This window comes from Aotus nancymaae, unplaced genomic scaffold (assembly GCF_030222135.1).
Source record: "Aotus nancymaae isolate 86718 unplaced genomic scaffold, 86718_ANA_hifiasm-v0.15.2.pri h1tg000033l, whole genome shotgun sequence".
NCBI classification, from domain to species: Eukaryota; Metazoa; Chordata; class Mammalia; order Primates; family Aotidae; genus Aotus; species Aotus nancymaae.
In genome coordinates, this window is record NW_026988447.1 from 8,774,623 (window position 1) to 8,796,862 (window position 22,240).

Consider the following 22,240-nt stretch of genomic DNA (forward strand, 5'->3'; position numbering starts at 1 on the left):
GGGTGTTGACCATCAAGTATTTTAAGGCACTCAAATAAGATTAATGCAGATGGTCCCCAACGTAAGGACATTTTGCTTATAACTGTCTTATTATATGTATTGTAATCTGCTTCATGCTATGCTTACTGATGTATGTATTTTATCTCCTTATGAGAGTATAGTAGGAAATAATCTTTTTTGTTGTTGTTTTTAATTGTTCTTGCTAGTGTAAGAACAGAACCATCACAGCTGCTCAGCTCTATAACTCATCCAGCCCAAGACTGTAGTAGTGCTGGGGCCAAGAGTAGACAGGTCTTCCTGCCTCAGTGACCTCAAAGCACAAGGGTATCTCCATAGGGCATCAACATGCGCCTGTCATCCGAGAATTTAAGACCTTCCTGATCCTTCCACATTTACTACCAACAGTACCACCTTCCTAGGTTATGGATTCCAGGTCTTTTATGAAATAGGTAAAGCTTCCTTTTGTATTTCAAGAAATGTAGTTTGCGAAGGGAACTGGAAAATGCGAGGCCTCAACCACTTCATCTGTTGCCCTGTCCAAGGTGTAAAACAATCCACGTTCTCACAGCTCCCCTTCTTCAGTTGTGGCGTTCTTCAAGGTGGACAGACCATACCTAAGGAAGTCATCCGTTACAAGCACACTAGAATGTCCCATAAAGGCAGGTCAGCTTGTTAGTTTTTCTTTGTCCCTAGCATACACTGAGCCAGCAACTTTTTTTAAGTCATGAATGGCTTGTTTGGGGTTCTGTCTGTCCTAAATGATTCCTAAAAGCTTCACATAGCTCATATAGTCTTACTGCCTTCTGCTCTTTTGGTGTGATATGATCCTACCTGTAAAGTTATCAAACCCTTGGGTCCTGGATGCCTCCTGAGATTTCATACCTTCCTCAAGTTTACTAAAAACTTTCTGAATTTAAGAAATTTCAGAAAGTCACCAGCTAATGCAAAAACACAGCCTAATTCTCTGTGAATCCCTGTTGAGATCAGCTTTTCAGGTCGGGGAGGGAAGGTATGGTGTTTAGGGTACCCTCTCCTATCACACACATCCCTCCTGCCCACAGTACCCTGACCTACCTTGCCTGAGACTCCTAGACACTATGCACTGCCTTCTGGCTGCCACTCAGACTGGCCAGGAAGGTTCCCAGATTGAACACAGCTGGCCCGGTATAGACACATACTGTACTGTGGGTCAGGACCATGGACTCTAATTTAAGCCATGTTGTAGGCCCTTCCTGCCTACAGAAAAGGACACTGAAGAGAGTTACACTTGGGTTGCCTAATTTATTACCTTAACTGGAAACATTCTAAGTGTGGGAGCCTGTTCTGGAGGATAGCTTCAAAACCAAATCTAAAACTATCTTTGCACACAAGTGTTATGAAGAGATAAGCAGGGGCTCAGAGCTCCCTCTTCCGTGACCACTTCTCCAGGGACTGCCACCTACAGGGCTCCCTGGTACCAACAACCCTGCATAGTAGAGTCACTGTCAATCATCTTCCCGCTTCTAAGCAGGAAGACAAAAAGTCTGACGAAATAGGGACGAAAACACTGAAGCATGGCCTTCATCGTCCTCATGCCACCAGTTTCCCGGGATGGCCAAGATACTACCTTAGCTTGTCGTCCCTGCTTCCCCTCCAGAGGCTGGAGACAGAGGATTTTCAGGGGTTGGGGTTTCTTCTCTGACTCTGCAAATTCTTCTCTTTATCTCCAGCTGAATCACTAGTTCCTTGGGTGGCAGAGCAGAGAGCTAAGCCCAAACCACAGGGCTTACTGGCACATCCTTCAAGCCACTTCCTTTGCTGTTCCATTCCTTTTCTTCAGCCTATCTGAAACTGTGGATTCTCTGGATACAGAAACTGCACAAGGCATGGTGAAAAAGACAAAGGGGCCAGGTTTCATCTGGCAGCCACTGCTCCTAACATCTAGAGTAAGTCAAAGAGGCTGAAAAATGACAGCCTAGTTCTCTTTGCCTTCATTATGATACTAACAAAAACTAGAAGTTTTCAGGTGTCAGCAGGCTACTCAGTATCTGGTATGGTTTCTAAGGTGGAGTTGCATGGGGAGCACTCTCCCATGACTGCTCAGAGAAGGCAACAGTGATGTCCTAAACAAGCCCTTCTGGCTCTGAACCACCAGTTGGCAGGCCAGGATGACTCCAGTCTTTAGCAAAGGGCTTTCCATTCTAACTCCTGAAACCCAGAAGTCCCAGACCATATGGACGTCTCCTCCCAACTGGGCACAGAGGGTAGCACAGACCTCCAAAAGGAAACACCTTCCTTATGCAGCAGGCGGTCCAATACTGATGCTTGGGTCAAACCATAGCTTAAGCAGGGGAAGAAGTGCCTCTGATCCATGCACAGTCAGATCTGCTGAGGAGGCTGGGGAGCCCAGGAACCAGATTTGCAGATCCTGGATGACGGTGTTTCCCTTGCTGGTGCCATATCACCTAACCTAATGGTTTCTATGAAGACTCAACAGCTCAACTCTGAAGACAGTTGGCGGAGAGGCAAAAATGACGGTCTTAAAGAGGTCTTCAGACATGTGGACAACTCAGCAGGACCACACATGTGCCCAGGGCACACCATGAGACAGCTCTCACCAATTTGGTAAGGAGGACATATCACATGGCATCTTTAGGGTGCTGGAGGCAGGCGCTGTGAGCTGGACGGCAGCACCTGGGAAGGGGGCTCCTCGGATGGAGCTGCTCCTGAGCCCATGGGGCTCAGCGTGGTGATCCTGCCCAGCTGGCCACGAAGTGTCAGAGTAATGGTGGTGGGGACCTTCAAGCCCGATGCTTGGTTAGAGATCTGAGCCAGGCCAAGGAGGCTGCTTGCCAACTTAGCAAGGCCCCCATTGGTCAGCAGCTGGTGGATGGCTGTGGGCTTCCCACCAGGAGTGGCACCCAAGGAGGAGAGAGTGGTGGCCACAGGAATGGTACGGACAATGGTGCTGGTGCCCGTGGTGATGGCGCCCAGGCTCTGCATGGGGGTGGGCAACTTCACACTGGTGGCCTGTGGGGCTGCTCCTGGGGAGGGATTTGCTGAAGGCCAGAGGTCTTGCCGCTGATATCCTGCAAGCTGAAGCTGAGGCCTTGGAGGAGGCTGCTGGCTGGTGTGCCACCTGGGAGGGAGCTTCCAGGAGAGGTGGCCACTAAGTGGCTCTGCAGCGTGTGCAAGGCACTGGGTGCAGTGCTGCCGAGGACCACTGAAGGGGCTGGGCTGGCTGAGACTCCACCTTCAGAAGCACTGGACTTGGCTGTGGTGAGAAGCCCTGTGAGCTCCTTGGCCCCGGCTGAAGTCTGCCCCAGTGTCATGGTGACGGGCTTCCCACCTTCTGGAGCACTTCCTTGGGAAGGAGCACAAGGCCTTCCAGCTGTGTCCCCTTGGGAGATAAGGGACACCTTAATCTTCAGTGGCTTGGAGGTCTTACTGCCAAGAAGAGGACCTGAGGGATGGTGTCTCTTCAGCTGGACCCTAAGATTCTCTTTCTCTCCTTCCTCCACTGGTTCTGATGAAATGGGAACTTGAGCTCGTTTGTGGGTCAGCACAGCTTCTGTCCGCTGCACATGTCTCTTCAGCAGCTGAGAGCTTCCAGTCTGACCGGACTTCAGGGCAGAGGTCACTGTGGTCGCTTTGGTCTTGGGACTGGAGGTGGGGCTGCTGGACACACTGGAGAGGTCCTCTGAGCCTGAGGGTGAGGTGGGCAGTTTGGCAGCTGGGGAGGCAGGTCGACTGCCCCGCTCAGGGACTTCAAAGGCCAAGTCTCTGCAGCCCGCATCATGGGGCTGCTGCTTCTCCGCATCCTGACCCCGAGGTTCAGAGCCCAGGTGACCCTCAGCACGAGTGAGCACTCCAGTCAGAAATTCCACAATCTCATCCTGAATACATCTGTCCACCATGCTATGAGTCAATCCTTCTGATTTCTTCTTTGCTTTGCTTATTCAGAGATTGTCATCAGCTCCCCCCAACCACCACCAAGCTGCTCTCAGCTAGAATCCTCTCCCGGAAGTCCTCCATGGCGTCAGGGAGACACTGAAGGGAATTCTGAACAACGACAAAGAGGACTGGAGTCTTCATATCCAGGAGGGGATCATCTACATCCCCTCTGGGGCCATCCATGGTAAATAGAGGAAACCCAAGGCAGACAACTGCAGTGACGTACTCCGTCACTGACACATGACAGGCCACCAGAGCTCCTGTGTTCCAGCCAATCAAGATAATGGGTTTGTGTGGGAAACGGCTGTGAATCTCCAGCACTTTGCTTCTCACTGCCCCAATCACATGCTCGAGACACTGCAGAACTCCTACCCCCCTGCCACTGTTCAGCAGATGGGTGGCTACAGGGATGACCTCGCCTAAGCAGGAGAGCTGAGATTGTCAGAATCGGTGGCGGCATGAAGTGGGAAACACAGAGCTGGAGGGACCAGAGAAAGTGATGGGAATCAGTGGGGAGCCAGGGAGTTTGCTTGGTTTGTTATGAGAACACACCCCCACAGCAGGGCCCCAGGTCCTCTTCAGTAGGAGAGACAAGGCCTCAGCTCCTGCAGCCCCAGTCTTCGTGTTGGATGACACAAGCATCCGGTCAATCAAGGTTGGGATCTTCCCCTTCAGCATCTGCAAAGTATCCAGGTAGGCTGCCAGCATGGGCAGACTCAAGGTCTCCACAAGGGTGGTGTGCAGCCATTGGATCAGCTTGGTGTCCCAGCTCACACTTGCCAGAGCCGGCCGCACTCTCCTCACACACTTGTCCACAGCAACACGGTGCAGCACTGGCTCATTACAAGCCCCTTCACTGGCCAAGTGGGCAAGCCGGTCAGACTGCAGGGCTTTGAGGAACTTGTTGAATAGCTTGTTCTGGGCCATTGTCCAGCCAGTCCTGTTGACATGCTCCTCACAGTCTCTGGTGGAGGAGGGGCATCTGGATCAGTCTTGGCGAAGATGACATGCTGTTCACACTCATTCATCATGCTGCGTGCCTTCTGATTGTCATAGAGTGGCACAGGGGTTGATGTGACAGCCTCCACATCTGTTGGGATGTCTGATTCCCTGTAAACAGGTGAGGAAATAGGACCGGACCACACATACTTCACAGGTATTTAACAATCATATGGTACTTTCGTGCTGCCGCCGGGGAGTGACAAAGAGCATGCAGGTGAGGTGGGTGCTACTGGCATCTGGGTGGGCACTCCAAGGCTTGGCATAGCTATGATACAGAAAAACCAGGTCCAGCTCCCGTTCGTGCACTGAAAGCAGGAAGAGCAGCGAGGTGCCCATGCGTTGAGCTGAAGTCTGGAGGTCTCTCTCCCCACCCCAGTGGGCCATGTCAGTGGAGGGACAGGAAGTAAGAGCATGGGTATCTGCACGCTAGTCACCCGCTGTCTTCAGGCCACGTGCTCGGCCCAGGAAACAATCTTTTTAACCTATGTATTTTTGTATACTTCAGTGACTACTAAGGTACTTTTACCTTTTTTTCTTTTATCATCCAGTTCAAAGTGCCATAAGGTACTTTCAATATCAATGAAATCTATCAATTTAATGTCATTGAAATCTAGTTCTTACTAGCCCTCATAAAATGTTTAAAGTACATAAAATGCAAAAACATGATTTCATTTATACCGAGTATTAGTTATAATTTAGTTTTATTGGAAAGTGAGTTAGGCATACCAATTTGAATTCTGTAGAAGGCATCTCTCTCCCCCACGTTGTTAGATTCCCCTGGCATTGGCATTGGGGGATGAGGACAAAGGATGAGATTTGGTAGGGGACAGAAAAGCCTGATAAAGCACCCAAGTTTCCTGGGTGCATTAAATTGTCATAATGCTTTATCAGGCTTTTCTGAAATAGCTTCGCAGGATTATCCTTGAGAAGAGAGTTTTATGGTAAAATGTGTTTGGGAAATGCTGCATCCTATATCCCCACTTGGAATTAGTAATGCATACTGGTATGATGAAGTGGGAACTCAGGCAATAAAGAAATAGCTTTAACTCTTTCTGTGTGACACCTATTAGTGCATTTTGAAAAATGTTTGTTTTTGCATTTGCGCAAGAAAGACTATTCATCTAGATCAGTGGTTTTCATAGTGTAGATCTGGGACCAGCAGCAGCATCGGTATCACCTGGGAACTTGAAAGAAAAGCAAATTCTTGGGCCTTATCTCAGAGGCACTGAATTAGAAACTCTGCAACCTGAGAGCCCAGCAATCTGTGTTTTAACACAGATTAGTGATTAGATGCCTTAAGTGATTAGATGCCTGCCAAAGTTAAAAAGTTCTGATTTAGACTAATCATTTTTCTAGGTGTTACGAATCGGATGATAAAATTGTCTCCACTGCATGTGAATGCAGATGCCTGGGCTTTACTCCTACTTACTAGATTAGCATTTCTGGGGTGGAGGGTTAGGACTCAGCATCTTTTACCAGCCCCCCTGGTGGCTCAGATGCAGGTAGTCCTCAGAAACGTTCCTGTCGATTTGCAGGGCCACTCCTGGGCTCCCTTGATGTTTAGTTGAGGGACTTAGTGCCTCTGTCAGAGAAGAGGCCAGAACAAAGAATGTGTGATGATGTCATGTTAAATGGTATGATCATTTATGAAAATGAAAGGCTAAATCTGATAGTTTACTAAGTATACATGCTTATTGATAATGAGTAAGTGATTGATTTATAATTTATAAGGCTTGGATTTATGCAGAGTGGAGTCTTTCTTTCTTTCTTTCTTTCTTTCTTTCTCTTTCTTTCCTTCCTTCCTTCCCTCCCTCCCTCCTTCCTTCCTTCCTTCTTTCTTTCTTTCTTTTTTTCTTTCTTTCTCTTTTTTTCTTCTTTCTCTTTTCTGAGACAGAGTTTCTCTCTTGTTGCCTAGGCTGGAGTACCAAGGTGCAATCTCGGCTCAATGCAACCTCCACCTCCTGGGTTCAAGCGATTCTCCTGCTTCAGCCTCCCGAGTAGCTGGGATTACAGGCATATGCCACCACGTCTAGCTAATTTTTGTATTTTTAGTAGAGATGGGGTTTCACCATGTTGGTCAGGCTGGTCTTGAACTCCTGACCTCAGGTGATCTGCCTGCTTAGGCCTTCCAAAGTTCTGGGATTACAAGTGTGAGCCACTACACCCTGCCAAAGTGGAGCGTTTCTGATTCTCACATATTTACTCAACTTTCAGTACTCATTCTTGGAACACAGGGGAACATCTTTTGCTCATAAAGTAAAATGAAGTTATTATCCCCAAGAACAGAGGTGCCATGGGCCACTAGAGTAAACCTTGGAATGCAGGCTGGCCAGGCAGAGCAATTCATCAAACTGTGTGGAGTTTCTTTAAAATTGATGACAACATAAGTTTGCGGAACAGAATATATACACCTTTTTCTGGGGTCTTAATACCTTTTGGAAGTAATTCTTTATGGAAATTAAAGAATATGACATTATCCTGGGCATCTTTTAAAGGAATTTGAGGCCACTAATGAATTACATTTTGTGTCCTATATAAGAGGCAGTGTCCTGAGAGGAAAATCTTTGTGGTGGTAACCCATACATTGTATAAATATCATTGGAAAAACACGAATAAACAAATTTGAGATTAAAGCTAGCTCTGTATTTTCAGAAAAGCCTAAAGTTCAGCTACTTAGGTATTTGCAAAGTTATTTTGAGAATAATAAATAGAAAACCAGAAAGATTTGAAAATACAATGCATGATTATACTTTAATATACATATTTATGGCCCACGTCCCTTTTCCTCCTGTGTTTTATTTACATTTTTAATTTTCATGGGTACATGGTAGGTGTATATATTTATGGGGTATATAAGATATTTTGATACAGGCATGCAACGTGTATCCTTCTGTGCTTTTAACTTGAAAAAAAGACAAACCACCAACTTCAGTGGAATATTCTAAAATGAGAACAGCTAACATCTCCAGCAAACCACCTGGCACTGCCATCATTCTGATAGTTGTATAAAAAGTTGTACTTTGGAAATGATAGAATAATTAATGTTCCAGAAATTTTAAAGCCAGGACCAATTAACAATTTAAAAAGTGCTTGATATACTTCAAACATTCTTGTAATCTTATTTGAAAACATGTATCATCACCATCGCACCCATAAATAAGTACTGCTTATCTAATTTCATGGATTAGTAAGTGCCAGGCCAGTGACGGGAAAAATGCTCTGGGGCATTAACAAAATTTTCCTTCTCTTAAATTCCTTGCACTTTCTGCCCCTTTTCCTATCCTAGACAGCCAGAATTTCCCACTTTAACTGCATGAAAGGGATGACACAGAGGTTTACAGATAATAAGGGAGTCAAATTTCTTGGTATTTGATTTTTAAATGCTTAAATTTGATCATTGACAATAGATTTGGAAAATCAAAAAAGAGAAGAGCTGAACTTTGCTGTTTTCAGACTGAACAAAAACCTTGTACCAGAAAGAGAGAGTAGAGGGGTCTTTCTTCCTTCCCTCCTCCTTGGGCTGAATCTAGGGGAAACCACACATTTTCCACATTGGCTTCTGGGCTTTGGGGCAGGGGTAGCCTGATGTCCTTTGCTAAGTAGAGGCCATACGTATGGCAGGACCCACAGAATTACTGCACACTCTGGCTTGACATGGGAATAGTAGAGTAGAAATGGCCATAAGGGCCTAAGCAGATGGACCAAAATATGAGCATGAAAGTTCTCCTGGGCTCAGCCTGGCTCAGGAGTACTAAATGTTTCCTGTGAGCCCCAGAATACCACAGATGTAGGCAGGAGAGGCACTGGATGTGGAAGGGCCTGAGACAGGCAGGAGATGACAGAGTGGTGACTTATGGCAGAGGACCAGATAGATTTATGCACATCTTAGAGGATGCTGCTATCCTCAGCTGATAACAGACAACCAGATCCCCTACACAATGTCCTGGCACCACAGAGATTGCTGAGCTCAATTGCAATCCAAGGTGAAGGGAAATGAACCAGACCTTTAACTGCCTTGGTTTAGACCTCTACCACTTGGAAGAACGGAGACTTGTAGCATAAATTAACTTTGGCCACAGAAAAATAAAGATTTACATTTCTTACTCACTTGAGAAGTTGAACTGATTGTCATGTCTACTGCTATAGTTTGGATGTTTGTTCCCACCCAACTCCATGTTGAAATTTAATCCCCAATGTGGTGGTATTAGGAGTATTGGGAGGTGGGTCCTAGTTTGGATCACGATTGTGGGTCACTCATGAATAGATTAATGCTGTCCCTTGAAGGTGAATGACTTCTCTCTCACTCTATTGGTTCAAAAGAGAGCTAGCTGTTAAAAAGAGCCTGGTACCGCCCCTTCTCTCTCTTGCTCCCTCTCTCACATGTAATCTCTGCACACACTGGCTCCCCTCTGCCTTCTGTGATGAGTGGAAGCAGCTGAGCCCTCACCAGAAGCTGAGCAGATGCTGGCACCCTGCTTTTTGTACAGTAAGCAGAACCATAAGCCAAATAAACCTCTTTTCTTCATGAACTACCCAGCCACAACTATTCCTTTAAAACAATGCAAAACAGACATCCACCATGTGTAGTGCAGTGAATCAATTTCCCCATCATTAAAGGGAACAAAAATAGTACCTTTCTCCTGGGTTGCCATGAAGATTAAATGAGGTAAAATGTATGAAGCACTCAAAATGGAAATAATATTATACTAGCCATTTTAGGTTTGGAAGTTCATCTAATCTCTTATATATTATATTTTAAAAGGAAAGTTAAAATAATTTACCTTTTTTAAACTAAAATCCAACTAACTCCTAACCTCACGTTATCTGCCGAACTTGGCCTTTCCACCCTGCCCACTGGATGTTTAACATCTTTTAAAAAAACCTTTCTAGGCTAGGAAGAGATTGTCTTTCCCAGGGTTTGTCTGAGCAAAGGGTGCTCAGAGCATGCATTTGATATGTGAGCTACTAACCAATGGCGACCTCGACCTCCTCTTCACCCACACACCCTGGAGGCAATAGTTGCCTGCCTTCGTCATCCTAGGGCCAGGCAGCAGGGAAGCAAGGACCAGGTAGGGAAGCAAGGCTCACCCCTGGAGTTTAGAACCCTCCAAAATTATTCAAATCAGTGCATCTTAAGCTGCTCACCCAGCCCTGCCTTGCGTTTCCCTTGGAAACCCCAATAAAGGCTCTGGCCTGATGCATCCCCTCTCACCCCTGTCTTCCTCCTCAGCACCCTGGTGTCTTTCCCATCTAGCCCTGTGTGGTGTGCCCTGCCTCCTGTCTCTACAACCCATGAGAATAATAAACTTTCGTGTTTCTGAGCCTCCCCCATGTCTCCTATAACCATACCTGACTCGTCATAAAAGAGTACAAAACACCTGGTTTTAAAAAGCATGTGGTTCAAGTTTAGTACAACCCAGAACTGCGGGTGAACAGCGAAGCAAAATCGTCTTTAGGAGGTTTTGTGCCACTTACAATCATGCATGAGAACAGCTCATTGGAAATACTGTCCAAGATTCACTAAGACTAAATTCAAAGGCTCATTTTAATCTGGACCAGGACTTTATGTCGGCCTTAATATCTCCTTAGGTCCACAGAAGATAGCCCTTCTCCATGCCCTGTCCTACCTGCATTGTTCCCCAGGGCTGCAGTAACAAATTCCCACAAACTTGATGACTTGAAATAAGAGAAGTTGACTGGGCGCAGTGGCTCATGCCTGTAATGCCAGGACTTTGTGAAGCCAAGACGGGCGGATCATGGGGTCAAGAGATCGAGACCATCCTGGCCAACATGGTGAAACCCTGTCTCTACTAAAACAAAACAAAACAAAACAAAATTAGCTGGGCGTGGTGGCACACACCTGTAGTTCCAGTTACTTGGGAGGTTGAGGCAGGAGAATCGCTTGAACCCGGGAGGTGGAGGTTGCAGTGGCAGAGGTTGCCCCACTGCACTCCAGCCAGGCAACGGATAGAGACTCTGTCTCAAAAAAACAAAAACAAACCAAAAAAGAAAAACAAAACAAACAAACAAAACCAAGAGAAGTTTGTTCTCTCACAGTTCTGGAGGCCAGATGTCTGCAACCAAGGTGTCAGCAGGGCCACAGCGTCTCAGAAGGTTCTGGGGCAGAATCTTTCCTTGCTGCTTTCAGCTTCTGATGGCTGCTGGTGTTCCTTGGTTTGCGGCAGCATCACTTGGGTCTCTGCCTCTGTCTTCACATGACCTTCTTCTCTCCAGCATCTCTGTATGCCATTCCCTGTCTCTTGCAAGGACACTGTCATTGGATCTAGGGCCCACCCTGATCTAGTATGATGTGTCTTTACCTGCGTTATATTTGCAAAAACCCTATTTCCAAATAAGGTCACATTATTTGCATGTTAATTTTTGGCAGGTACTAATGCACTAAACTACCCAAAATGTATTAGAAGGGGTTTTCCATTTCCCCTGTGGGCTACAGAATTGCTAATATGTAAACAGACTGACAAAGGCCTTTATCCGTTTCCTGTAGACAAGGCTGCTAAAGTGCTAAAGAACAAGAGTGCAGAGGAGAGGTACCGGAACGCCGGTCTTCTCAGTATAGTAATTCAACCTGTCTCTAGGATCAGGTTTGGTTAATGTAACCATGAGGGGGAGCCCTCATTTAGCACAGCCTTCTGTTTATAACAAGGAATGCTAAAGCAAATTCTAATCTGGAAATGCAAAGAGTTTCTTTTAAATAGAAACCTAGATGTAGTGAACTAATTTAATAGCATCTGAGAATCTGATGCTTCTTTAACATTTTTATTACTGAGTTTGCACTCATTTGAAAATGAACACAAATGATTCCTAAAGAAGAATCCTTAACTTTTTGTTACCAGGTTCCTTTGGTATTTACCAGACGTACTGAAGAGGGAGAGCCAGGCTTCTCAGATCAACTTCCCCTTTGACTATCATGCTGCATTTCAATAGAAGAAAAGGTTGACCCACTGGTGCCTCCAGTTTTACCTTCCTATAGGTGACAGGCTAGGCCTTGAGGAAACTCTTCAGAAGGCACTATTTTTACTTAAAACAAGATCAAACCAGAAACCTTTTCACATGTGAGTCCTAAAACTGTAAACCGGAACCCTTTCATATGTGATTCCTGAAACTGTAAAGCAAAACCTTTTCACATGTGAGTCCTAAAAACATGAACCTAAGATTCTTCCACGTGTAACATCTAAAGTATAAGCCTATATAAAGGCAGAACCTTCCTTTGTTAGAAGAGCTGGGTTTTTGACAAATTACTGCCTGGTCTCCTGGCTGAATAAACTCCTCCCTCCTTTATTCGGTGTTCGAGAGATCCGTTTCCCGCGGCCGCTCCTGCTACAGTACTCTCAGGTATCAGAGTTCTAGCTGAAAAACTGAAAGTTTCCTCCTTTCTGGGTTTGTCATTGCCACATCAAACACTGCTCTGATGACTTAAAAAAATTTTTGTAGTCCTTATGCTGTTTGATTGTGTCTATGACAGTTGTGAGTAGAGAATGGATTAGTGACACATGGCAAAAAAACATATAGAATTATATGGGAATTATATAAAATGACATGTCAGGAAACATCTATACATTTCTATATTGAAGCTTACCAGTAAGGATCAAAGTTATTATAAAAGCCAGGCATGGTGGCTCATGCCTGTAATCCCAGCACTTTGGGGGGCTGAGGTGAGTGGATCACCTGGGGTTGGGAGTTTGAGACCAGCCTGACTAACATAGAGAAACCCCGTCTTTAAAAAATACAAAATCAGCCTGGCATAGTGGTGCATGACTGTAATCCCAGCTACTCGGGAGGCTGAGGCAGGAGAATCACTTGAACCTGGGAGTTGGAGGTTGTGGTGAGCCAAGATCGCACCATTGCACTCCAGTCTGGGTGACAAGAGTGAAACTCCGTCTCAAAAAAAAAAGTTATTATAAAAATTGTGCAATGAGTTTTTTATATATATGTATATATATATGTCTGTATACATATGTAAATTACATATTGTGTAAATATTTTAGAAAAAAGAGATTCATACGAGTTCAACTAAAAAATTTTAAATCTATTGATTTTGCTTGCATTGTGTCCATAAAAAGTATTCACTGATTTAATGTCTTAGTGCTCTTTGTGCTGAAATATTTTATTTTTTATACTTAATAAAGTGTTCGGTTATAGGGAAACTATGTATGGGTTTTCTGAGAAAACTGGGACCGTAATATGTACTAAATAAGAGTACTTGTTTAAAGTGCCTATGATAACACAAAAGTACTAGTTCTTTCTAAATATAGTTCATATTTTAGTTCAAATATAGGGACTCAGTTTAATTCACTTGGTGTTTCATTGTTTTCAGTGATCTCCCTAAATTTTATTTCCATTATTTCCATTTGACTTATTTTTCCATTCAAAAAATTATTATTAGCATCAACGTTTAAATAGCTTGGCAGAAGAAGGAAGAGGTTTTTGGAGTTTAAGATATGCCTTAAAAGGTCTAATTAAGAAAAAAAGCCCAGCCGGGCGTGGTGGCTCATGCCTGTAATTCCAGCACGAACTTTGGGAGGTGGAGGCAGGCAGATCACCTGAGGTTGGGAGTTTGAGACCAGCCTGACCAACATGGAGAAACCCCGTCTCTACTAAAAATACAAAAATAGCCAGGCGTGGTGGCACATGCCTGTAATCCCAGCTACACGGGGGGCTGAGGCAGGAGAATCGCTTAAACCTGGGAGGTGGAGGTTGCGGTGAGTTGAGATTGTGTCATTGCATTCCAGCCTCGGCAACAAGAGTGAAACTGCGTCTCCGAAAAAAAAAAAAAAAAAAAAAAAAGAAAAGAAAAAAAAATCCCTTTCATTAAAAGAAGGTATTTTATTTGACAATATTCTATTAAGTTGTTGGAAGTTATGACTCTTAAAAGTGATTTTTAATTATGAGGTTTTCTTCTATTTGTATGTTAAGATACTGTATTTTGCATGACTGAAAATATGCATGAGGTTTACATATTCTGAAAAGAATCAACTTCTGACTTAATTTAATTAGCATTAAACAGAATTTACATATGGATATTTTAAAAATGAACAGCTGACTGGGCATGGTGGCTCACACCTGTAATCCCAGCACTTTGGGAGGTTGACATGAGTGCATAACGAGGTCAGGAGATTGAGACAATTCTGGCTAACACAGTGAAACCCCATCTCTACTAAAAATACAAAAAATTAGCCAGGTGTGGTGGCGTGTGCCTGTAGTCCCAGCTACTAGGGAGGCTGAGGCAGGAGAATCACTAGACTCCAGGAGGTGGAGGTTGCAGTAAGCTGAGATCGCACCACTGCACTCCAGCCTGGGCGACAGAGCGAAACTCCATCTCAAAAGAAAGAAAGACAGGAAGAAAAAAAAGAGAACAGCCTTGGGAGCATAAATGATCCCGATACTATAACATGAAGGAAAAAACCACACAGCTGGCAAGGGAAATTAAAGCAATTAGAGAAAAGCAAAAATAACTGCATCTCATAATTTTTCCATCACCTGGACTCTAAAGATGGTGATGAAATTCTGCCATCCTTCCTGGAAAGTTCCAGCCTATTTTTGCATGGACAGCAGTAGCATGCCAATTGGGCATCTTTGAGATTTTGAACAGAGTTTTTTTTCTTTTTTTTCTATTTCTAGATGACTGTCACTAGTAGAGTATCATCAGTTTTCCAAGAGGAGCTAAAAATTGTAGATAATTGATAATAATGGAGTTTGTGAGCAAGATAGAATGCTTACTTACCATGTGGAAAACTTGATTTTAATGTATCTCTGTGTTGCTACCATTTTGCATACATTCCTGATTTTCTGCTCATTGGGTTTAGGTTCATGGTTCTCAAAACTTAGTGTGTATTAGAATGACAGAAGGCTCTTATTGAAACAGAGCTTTTAATTCAATAGGTCTGGGATGGAGCCTGAGAATTTCTATTTCATTTTTAAAAGATTTAGATAAATATTTTTAAATAATTATTTTTTCTTTCTTTTTTTTTTTTTTTAAATTAAGACAGGTTTTTGACATGTTGCCCAGGCTGGTCTCCCAACTCTTGGGCTCAAGCAATCTTCCCACTTTGGCCTCTGAAAGTGCTGGGATTTAACAGGTATGAGTCACTGGGCCTGGCCAAAATTTGTATTTCTAACAACTTCCTGGGTGATACTGATGAATTTGGTCTCAGGACTACTTTTGGAGATCTACTAGTCTAGGTGAATTTCAAGAAAGTTATGTGATTCCGGCATAAGAAGATCAGCAACAAATTGAAATAGTTATTTTTTACATAGACATGTCCCTTTTTCCCCAGTTTTCCAAAACTGGACTTGAGGGTTTTCAAATGTTGGCAATGGTGGATTAAGGACACAGACAAGATCCCAGGCATCATGGCATAGCTGATCCACAGATGACTGCAGGTGCATGAGAAAATCCAGATGAGACCAGAACTGCCTAGCTGATCTCAGTGGATCCATCCAAAATTGCTGACCCCAAGAATGATAAGCTAAATAATGGTTACTTTTAGGCCATCATGTTCATAAAATAACTACAACTAACTGATAGACTAGGTAACATTTATTGAGTGCTAATTTCATGTCCTGTTGTCTTAGCTCAGGTTACGATAACTAAGTAGCATAGATTGGGTGGCTTAAACATATACGTTTATTTCTCATAGTTCTGGAAACTGGAAGGTCCGAGATCAAGGTGCTGGTAAAGTCATGCCTAGTGATGGCCCGTTTTCTGGTTCACAGACAGCAGTTTTCTTGTTGTTTCCTTACATGGTGGAGAGATGAAGCAAGCTTCTTTAGGACTCATAAGGACACTAATCCACCCTTATGACCTCATGTATTCCTAATTACATCCCCAAATTCCCACCTCCAAATCCTATCACATTGGGTGATAGGGCTTCAACATATGAACTTTATGGGGACACAAGCATTTAGCCCGTAGCACCTGTACTCTGCTAAGCACCTCAGATACATCATTGTCTCATGGACTCCTGTTAACAACCCACGAACGTGGATACTCTTATTACTCCCCTTTTATAGAAAAGAAAGCAGCCATTTTTTTTGCCTTCCTTCATAGCTAGAATTTGGCTCTGACTATTGAACTTGCTCTCTAAAACCCCAAAGCCTTATTGCCTCTGTCTAAATTTGCTTTTCGGTGAATCCTGAGAAGCTTGCATGATTTTAAGGATTATTACTGTAAGGATTGCTACTTTTGTCACTTGACCTCTTTAAAGTTAGCACTAAAGCTAGAGTTCCCAAGGTTTTTTCCACTGAGAAGCTACATTTGGTGGTAAATTTGCTACTCCTACCACCTTCCCTTCCTGCTTCCTGCTGCCATTTTAATTGCAGTGAAGTTTTCCTGTTACTCTGTATAGAACTCTCTATTTGAATTGCCAGCAGGTCGAGGGGGAACTGGCTGGCAGTGGGCAGAACACTGTTTCATCTAATTAAAAAATTATGTAATATTAATTTATTTTAACAAGATTTTGTTTTAAAAAAGTGAAAACATATTTATAGCCATCCAAATAAAATACAATTGTAGCTTAAGCTCACTGGTTTAGATAGTGTGGTTATACTTGAGTTATTCGTACCACATACAGTGTTTCAAACTAAGAAGTGTCAAAAATAAAATTAGATCAAGTTAGAAAAATTTAAAAGTTTATTATCATACAGCAAGAGAAAGTACAGTTCAGTATCAGGGGGACTTCAGCCCAGGCAGTAAGAAAGCTCAGAGGCATGTATTATAGGATGGCTCATAAATTGAAAATGAGGAAGTTCTTCACCCTTTTCCATGATTAGTTTTTACAATGCGGTTTCCAGGTGATAGGGGATTGGTTAAAAGTGATTTACCTTATACCATTTTAGAAAGATGATTTAAGTTTTGCTTATGATTATCAGAGACATTTACAAGAAACAACCTAAGTTTCAGTTACCTTCAGGAAATAAGCTCAGTTAAGTTTTGCTTGTGTGGCCTAGCTGATTTTTTTCAGGTAGGAGGATTTTCAAGCCTGGTATTCATCTTATTTTATGTAAACAAAAATTTAATTCCTTCAAGGTGGTTTCTTAAAAAGCCTGAAATTCCCGTGGAAGTGATCACAGCAAGACCTCATTAGCGTATATTATTTATGCGACACTTTGGCTATTAACATTGTTATGTGCTAACCTACCCTGTGTTAGCCTAACAGACTCCATCTTGCTGAGAGCCAGACAGACTCCATCTTAACCTCCACCTCACCCCTCCCACCATTTCTCCCTTGAGTGCATACCTGGGTCATGCTACTGTGCTGGGTCATGCTACTGTGCTGGGTCATGCTGTGCTTAGAACTATAGAGGCATATAACCATTGTAGCCATATCCTGCTTGGCAAGCCCACTTGCTATTGTGAATACCCCCTTAACTGATTGTATGGCAAGTACCAAATACCCCTCTTGGTAACCAGCCTCCTTATCTAACTTGCTTGTTCTACTTCTGTAAATTCTGCTTCAGCTAGGCTCCCCCTCCCCTATCTTAAGCAAGGTATAAAAAGAAATCAAGCCCCTTCTTCGGGGCTGAGAGAATTTTGAGCATTAGCTGTCTCTCGGTCGCCGGCAATAAAGGACTCACATTTGGAACTCAAAGTGTGGTGCTTTCCTTCCAACTTGCTTGGATATAACAGTTGTGCATCTTTTTGTCCTCCTAAAATAATACCTTATTTCTTGGCAGGTGAGGAATCTATTTTACATTATTAACCGAGCTTAGTTTCCCAGTGACTCAGATCCAAACAATTCAGGTTCTAACTTTGTATTTTTAAGGCTTCAGAAGTTTGAACAAAATTCTAATGGAAAGCTATTTTCCCAGATATTTAAATTGGCCAGAACCCCTACTTATCGGCTTTATAAATCCATAGGTATGGTTATTGGTTAAATAGTAAGTAAGTTATATATACATATATATAACTTTGTTTGCTTTGTCCCTTTTAGGAGGACTCACTTTTCTTCCCAAAGATAAGAAAGAGCAATAGCATCCAACACTTAGATCACACCTCCTAGATGCCCAGCAATCTTCCAATTCTTTACACTTAATCTTCCTGAATTCTTACAGTATAGGCACAATTACCATGCCCTTTTATAAAATGAGGAAACTGAGGCACGGAGAGGTTATGAAATGTTCTCAAGTTTACATAATTGGTTATTCTTGTACCCAGGTTCAAACTTGGGCAATGTGACTCCAGAGCTCATATTCTCAATTTCAACAGCATTCTGCCTCTAATACCTTATCTGGGCAGGTTTGGTGGGTTATTACAGGGGTGTCTAATCTTTGGGCTTCCCTGGGCCACATTGGAAGAAGAGTTGTCTTGGGCCACACACAAAAATAACTTACACTAATGATGGCTGATGAGCTTAAAAAAAAATCACAAAAAAATCTAACGCTTTCAGAAACCTGATGCATTTGTGTTGGGCCGCATTCAAAGGCGTCCTGGGCCGCATGTGGCCTGTGGGCTGCGGGTTGGAAAATCTTGGTTAAAACTTACTCTATGTGCAACCACTACTTGCCTGAAATATTGGCTGTGATACTGTTATGTAGAAAAGAGTGGATACAGGCTGGACGTGGTGACTCATGCCTGTAATCCCAGTGCTTTAAGAGACTGAGCGGGTGGATCACGAGGTCAGGAGTTTGAGACCAGTCTGACCAACATGGCAAAACCCTGTCTCTACGAAAAAAAAATACAAAAATTAGCCTGGCGTGGTGGCACATGCCTGTAATCCCAGCTACTTGGGAGGCTGAGGCAGGAGAATCTCTTGAACCCGAGAGGCGAAGGTTGCGGTGAACTGAGATTGCGCCATTACACTCCAGCCTGGGTGACAGAGCGAGACCCCGTCTCAGAAAAAAAAAAAAAAGAGTGGATATTGTAAGCTACTGAAATAAGTGTAAGATTTCCTTAAGCAACATATGTCTTGTATTTCAATTTGGTTTTCTCTTTTCCCATTTCTTTTTTTGTTGGGAGAAGTCTCAGCAACTTCACCTTCAGTCCTTCCTGCCTCTTTCTCTCACCGTGACTGCAGGGGCTTCACTCACCACAGTCGTCCTCGTCGGCCTGGTTCCCGCAGTCGTCCACACCGTTACAGTGCAGGAGCTGAGGCAAGCACTTTGTGGCGTTCCCACAGGGGAAGTAGCCAAGGGAGCACTTGACATCCTGTCCACCCCCATGAGAAACTGAGGAAAAGGGGAGAAGACACAAAGTTTGAAGGCGGTTAATACAAAGGCATGGCAAAGAGCAGTTTCTCCCTGACATTTTAGAATCATTTGTCTTTCTCACCCTGGTTTATACAACCCTGATGCCAATTATTTTCCAGGAACCTTCACCTCTTAGGGTGTTCTTTTCCATGATTCCAGAAGATGCCAAAATTTTCCTCTTTGCCTTTGTTCATGCTCTTTCCCCCGGAATGTCTTCTCCATTCATCTCTTTTATGAAATGTCTGCCCATACTTTACAGTTCAATCCAATCACCTTCTTCTACAAACAGTTTTCAGCCAATACTTTGAAAAACAGAAATTTGTTGTATTCTTACTATGGGCTCAGAATCAAGGCTGGTCTGGTATTGAAGCGATTTCATTGTCTGGGGAAATACCTGTAGTTCATTGTCTCACGCCAAGATGATTAAGGACATGGATACGCATGTGGAGCGGGTTAAGGAGAGGAAAGTTTAGTAGACAAAAAAGAAGAAAGAGAGAGAGAGAAAGCTTCTTCATGCTGAGAAAGCAGGTCGCTCAAAAGAGAGTTTCTGGGTTTTGGGGTAGAACAAGGTTGATTTTGTACAGTCTTGAGGAGGCGGCGACTGATTTACACAGAGCCCAGGAGATTGGGTTGACCAGGTGTGCCATTTACATAGCCTGCAGGAAAAGACCAAAAAGAATGGCCTTCCCATCCTAATCCTTTATTATGCAAATGTGGCTTCTACCTGGCTGTTGCCATGACACCCACATATGTAGTGACAAGGAAAAAGGAGTGGGAATTCTCATACTGAATATGTCTGGCTTCCAGGTACAGCTGCTGGCATTTACATATGAAAGCTTCTAGCTTGCTTATCTGTGCTCGCAGCTTCACTTTTCAGGCTTTCTGTTAGAAAAGAAATGGTTTGGGGCTGCTTTTTATTAAAGGAAAATTCCACTGAGAACTCTCTTACTCTTTCTTTTCTTTTTCTTTCTTTTTTTTTTTTGAGACGGAATTTCGCTCTTGTTACCCAGGCTGGAGTGCAATGGCGCGATCTCGGCTCACCGCAACCTCTGCCTCCTGGGTTCAAGCAATTCTCCTGCCTCAGCTTTCTGAGTAGCTGGGACTACGGGCGTGCGCCACCATGCCCAGCTAATTTTTGTATTTTTAGTAGAGACGGGGTTTTACCTTGTTGACCAGGATGGTCTCGATTTCTTGACCTCATGATCCACCCGTCTCTGCCTCCCAAAGTGCTGGGATTACAGGCGTGAGCCACCGTGCCCGGCCTCTTTCTTTCTTTTTTTTTTTTTTTGAGATGGAGTTTTGCTCTTGTTGCCCAGACTGGAATGCAATGGCACAATCTTGGCTCACTGCAATCTCCGCCTCCTAGGTTCAAGTGATTCTTCTGCCTCAGACTCTCAAGTAGCTGGGATTACAGGCATGCACCACCATGCCTGGCTACTTTTGTATTTTTAGTAGAGACAGGGTTTCACCATGTTGGTTAGGCTGGTCTTGAACTCCTGACCTCAGGTGATCTGCCTACCTTGGTCTCCCAAAATTCTGGGATGACAGGTGTGAGCCATAGTGCCCCTCACCTCTTTTGTCCTTTCTAACTGCCTAAAATAATTTCTTAATCACTCCTGTATTAGAATTAGAGGAAGAATAGGACATAGAGGATAACAGGAAAGCAGGTGCTTGTGATCATTTCTATATTGGATAGTTGCCATGTGCAAGATTTTATACACGCAGCATTGAATGAAACAGGGTTCCTGCTCTAGGGGAGATTACCATCTCCCAGGGAGGATACATTGAACAAGTTAATAAATAATTACAATTTATGGAGAGGTCCAAAAAGAAAGAAAACAGGTGATATCATGGAAAATAACTGTGTGCTGGAGCTTTGTACATGGGGTAGTTAGCGGGAGGCCTCGGTAAAATGGTGCCATTTAAGCTGAGACCTGGAGGAAGAAAAGGAAATCACCCATGAGAGTAGGGGAGGCAGAAGTGGGGAGGTGGTGGTGGTTGAAGTGGTGAGGAAGAGGCTTGAAGTTGAGGATCAAGGAACTCTGGGAAGGTTGTGGTGATGGAGCCCAGCGAGCAGGGATGAGTGACATGAGCTGAGGTTGATGAGGTAGAGAAGTATCTTTGGGCAAAGGGCAGAAGTTTGGGTTTTATTTAAAATGCAAAGGGGAATCAATGAAGGATTTGAAGCCAAGGGGTCACTTAGGAAAGAGGTATATTTTGTTCACATAATTCTGGCTACTGGGGTGGGGTGCTGTTGGGTAAGAGACTTGAGGGGAGAGTAAGAGGGAAAGCTGGGCTGCTGATTAGGAAACTTCACAGTGCCCCAGGTGATAAACAAATGAGGCTTCGTCTTGAATGGTGTCAGCGGAGAGGAGAGAAGTGAACATATTTGACGTGTAATTTGGGGGTAGATTGGACAGAATCTTCTGAACTGGCTTGACCAGCTGAAAGCATAGCAGCACCTCTACTGAGACTCTGGGGAACAGTAGGGTGCAAGAAGCCAGATAGCTCATTAGCCTTCATTTGCATCCTTCCCCAAGAGCCTCACCACATAAGTTTTCTAACTCAGCTCAACACTGGGCCACTCACCACCACTCAGCCTTTTTAAAACCCCATCTTCTTCTTTTTTTTTTTTTATTAATTTCAATTTAATTTAATTTAATTTTTTTATTGTACTTGAGGTTCAATAACCTAGGGGTATATGTGCAGATCATGGGGGATTGTTGCATAGGTACATACACGGCAATGTGGTTTGCTGCCTCCATCCCTCTGTCATCTATATCTGGCATTTCTTCCCATGTTATCTGTCCCCAACCTCCCTACCTCCTGCTGCCCCTCCCCTATTCCCCCCCAACAGACCCTGGTGTGTGATGCTCCCCTCCCTGTGTCCATGTGTTCTCATTGTTCAACACCTGCCTGTGAGTGATAACATGCAGTTAAAACCCCATCTTTAATCCAGAAGTCCCATTCTGGGTTTTCATACCTTCCTTGACTTCTGGAACTCCTTCTCCATCACTACCATTCTCCCTCACCACCATCACTTCCTCCTGAAATTTGGGCTCCAGTCTTGTTGGAATTCCTGACTCAGATTTTATTGGCT

General features: G+C 43.8%; 1 protein-coding gene and 1 pseudogene across 1 annotated transcript in view; both read right to left on the reverse strand.

The window, feature by feature from the left end:
* The window catches only part of RXFP1 (relaxin family peptide receptor 1), a 139,820-nt gene that overhangs the window by 72,419 nt on the left and 45,161 nt on the right, over positions 1 to 22,240 (reverse strand). Inside the window, 1 exon segment of the mRNA XM_064383786.1 lies at positions 18,982 to 19,119. Within this exon segment, the coding sequence (XP_064239856.1) occupies positions 18,982 to 19,119 (138 nt within the window).
* LOC105704552 (KAT8 regulatory NSL complex subunit 3-like) lies at positions 2,632 to 5,352 on the reverse strand (annotated as a pseudogene).